The 2681-nt window shown below is 30.6% G+C and overlaps 1 protein-coding gene across 1 annotated transcript; it reads left to right on the top strand.

Annotated features, from left to right (window-relative positions):
• Positions 1–243: 243 nt before the first annotated feature.
• On the top strand, positions 244–1959 carry LOC127287923 (uncharacterized). Its single transcript, XM_051315076.1, has one exon. The coding sequence runs from the start codon at positions 244–246 to the stop codon at positions 1957–1959; it is 1716 nt and encodes a 571-aa protein (XP_051171033.1).
• The last annotated feature ends 722 nt before the right edge of the window (positions 1960–2681 follow it).

The following is a 2681-nucleotide window of genomic DNA, read 5'->3' as shown; positions in this document are numbered from 1 at the left end:
GCACAAAAGGTACGAGACTAACTAAATCATCCTAGAATCAATCATCATCAAGGCAGTCAAGGAAAATGATAAATTCTGAAACAGCTGCTTATCGAGTCACTGGCCTAGAGAATTTACGGGTAAATCTTGTAAGCAATCAAGTAAGTTTAATAATCAATGTGTCTAATCCTTTTATTCATTTCCTAAACATAAAATTCAGTACAGTTTTAATTAAGTGAATAATTGTTCTTATACGAATTCAAAATGACGTTATCCGAGGAAGAAATTGAGACTTTGAAAAGAAAGCGAGCTCCTCTTAAAGGAAAGCTTACGAAATTCATAAATTTTATAGATAACAAAGCTAATAAAAATAAAGTCACGGAAATTAAAATGCGTTTAGAAGGTCTGTCTGGTATTTTAGACGTATTTGAATCAATTCAATTACAAGGAGACGCAGCGACAAAAACTACGGGAAAAGAATTTGACGAATTTGAAAAACTTTATTATGAAACAATTAGCAGAGCTGTTGATTTGATACAAAGTTCAAACCCACAACAGTCAGCTATTAATTCAGGCAATTCAAGTCAAATCACTATGTCAAGTCAAAGAGTAGCCTTTTCGAATCAAGTTAAACTACCCCAAATAGAATTAATAACGTTCGATGGTACTTACGACAAATGGTTAGATTTTTATAACTCTTTTAATTCAATGGTGCATGATAATCCAAATCTTTCAAAAATTCAAAAATTGTTTTATCTAAAGTCGTGTTTGAAAGAGGAGGCCGTCACCACAATAAACGCGTTAGAAATATCAGAAGATAATTATAAAATTGCATGGAATTTATTAACTGAACGTTACAATAATAAACGGGTTATAGCACAAAAACATGTCAAAACTTTAATGGAAATACCCAATATTTCAAAAGAATCAACAAGTGAACTGCGAAAATTGTTAGATACAGTGAGAAGTCATTTACGTTCTTTAAAATCATTAGGGGAACCAGTTGAACATTGGGACACCTTGTTAATTTATGTGATTACGGCAAAAACCGATAGAAACTCTCATCGCGAGTGGGAAAAATCCATTACTACAACCGATATGCCGCAAATGAAAATCTTTTTAGAATTTCTAGAGCAACGTTGTCAAATATTACAAGTAACGTCAATAAATGTAACTCCTAACAATCAAAATCAAGCAAACGGTTTAGGAAAATCTCAAAATAATACACAAAAAAAGCAATCTTTTATGACATCGAAAAAACCGGTCTCGTGTTTAATTTGTAAAGAAACTCATAAAATATACGAATGCGAAAAGTTTAAGGGCATGACTGTTAAAGAACGCGCTAATGTAATCAAGGAAAATAGAGTATGCTTCAACTGTCTTAATAGTGGTCATCGAAATAATGAATGTAAATGGTCGGGTTGCAAAAAATGCGGTCAAAAACACAATACGTTACTACATTACGAAAAATTTAATAATAACGAAAAATCGGAAGTAAGCGAAGGCAAATCGGATTCTGTTCAATCAGCATCAAATTCAAAACTTGTTGTGGCAATAACGAGATCAAGTCCCTCACAAGTGTTATTGTCAACCGCTCTAATTGATATAAAAGATAAAGATGGTAATACTTTTCAAGCTCGCGTATTGTTAGATAATGGTTCGCAATCACACTTTATTACGCAAAAATTCACAAATTTGTTAAAATTACCTCGCAAAAACGTAGAAATTCCAGTTGAAGGTTTAAATCAATTGGAAACGCGAATAAAACAATCAGTTCAAGCCGAAATTCTTTCTAAAAAACGGAATTATAAAGAAAGGGTAGAGTTTCTTATTATACCAAGTATATGTGACCAACTACCAAATGAATTTGTAGGAAAAAATTCTTTGAATATTCCACAACACATACAATTAGCCGATCCCGAGTTTTTTGAACCAAAGAAAATTGATGCATTGTTAGGTGTCGAAATATTTTACGATTAATTATGCGTAGGTCAAATTGACATCGTAGGACAAAAGGCAAAATTGCAAATAACAAAGTTAGGTTGGATAATTTCGGGCAAAATATTATCTGACAATTCAAAAAATAATTCGAAAAAATGCATGTTTTTACAAGCTTCACAAAACACATTACAAAAATATATGACAAAATTTTGGGAAATCGAAGAACCCTGCTAAAAATAAAATCAGAAATCAGTCTCAAAACGTCAGAAATCCTGACGTTTTGAGACTATTTTGATGTTCTGTGATGCTGCTGACTAATTCTGACTTAAATAGTTTTTATGGGCCTGACGTTTTCTAAAAAGTGACGATTTCTCACTACGTTTTATTTTTTTTATAAAAAGGGTTCCAAGAGAGGTACCAAGGCCACTCAAACCCACCATATAACTCTATTATATTATATATTCCCTTTTTCCAACAGAAGGGTCCTTTCGAGGGTCCATCAGGTTTTATGACATTTTAATGCAAAATAAAAAATTATTTAAATTTAAATAAATATTTTTTTAAATGTTATATTTGTAATTTATAGATTTTAACGATTCCAATGATATAAAACATTATGTAAAAACTCTAAAATTACATAATGATTATACAATAAATACTCCATTAATTAAAATTAATTCTCAATAATTTAAAAATATTTGCAAAAAATTTTATATCGTTGTAATTGTATTAACATGTACATTACGAATATAATATTTAAA

Source organism: Leptopilina boulardi, unplaced genomic scaffold (assembly GCF_019393585.1).
Source record: "Leptopilina boulardi isolate dan_hultmark-lab unplaced genomic scaffold, ZJU_Lbou_2.1 LbouV2_377, whole genome shotgun sequence".
Lineage (NCBI taxonomy): Eukaryota > Metazoa > Arthropoda > Insecta > Hymenoptera > Figitidae > Leptopilina > Leptopilina boulardi.
Note: the sequence above shows the minus strand (reverse complement) of the source record. Positions and strands in the feature narration are given on the sequence as shown.

What these genes read in the sequence shown, in the direction of transcription:
- LOC127287923 (XM_051315076.1), top strand. Translation starts at nt 244, where the DNA reads ATGACGTTATCCGAGGAAGAAATTGAGACTTTGAAAAGAAAGCGAGCT.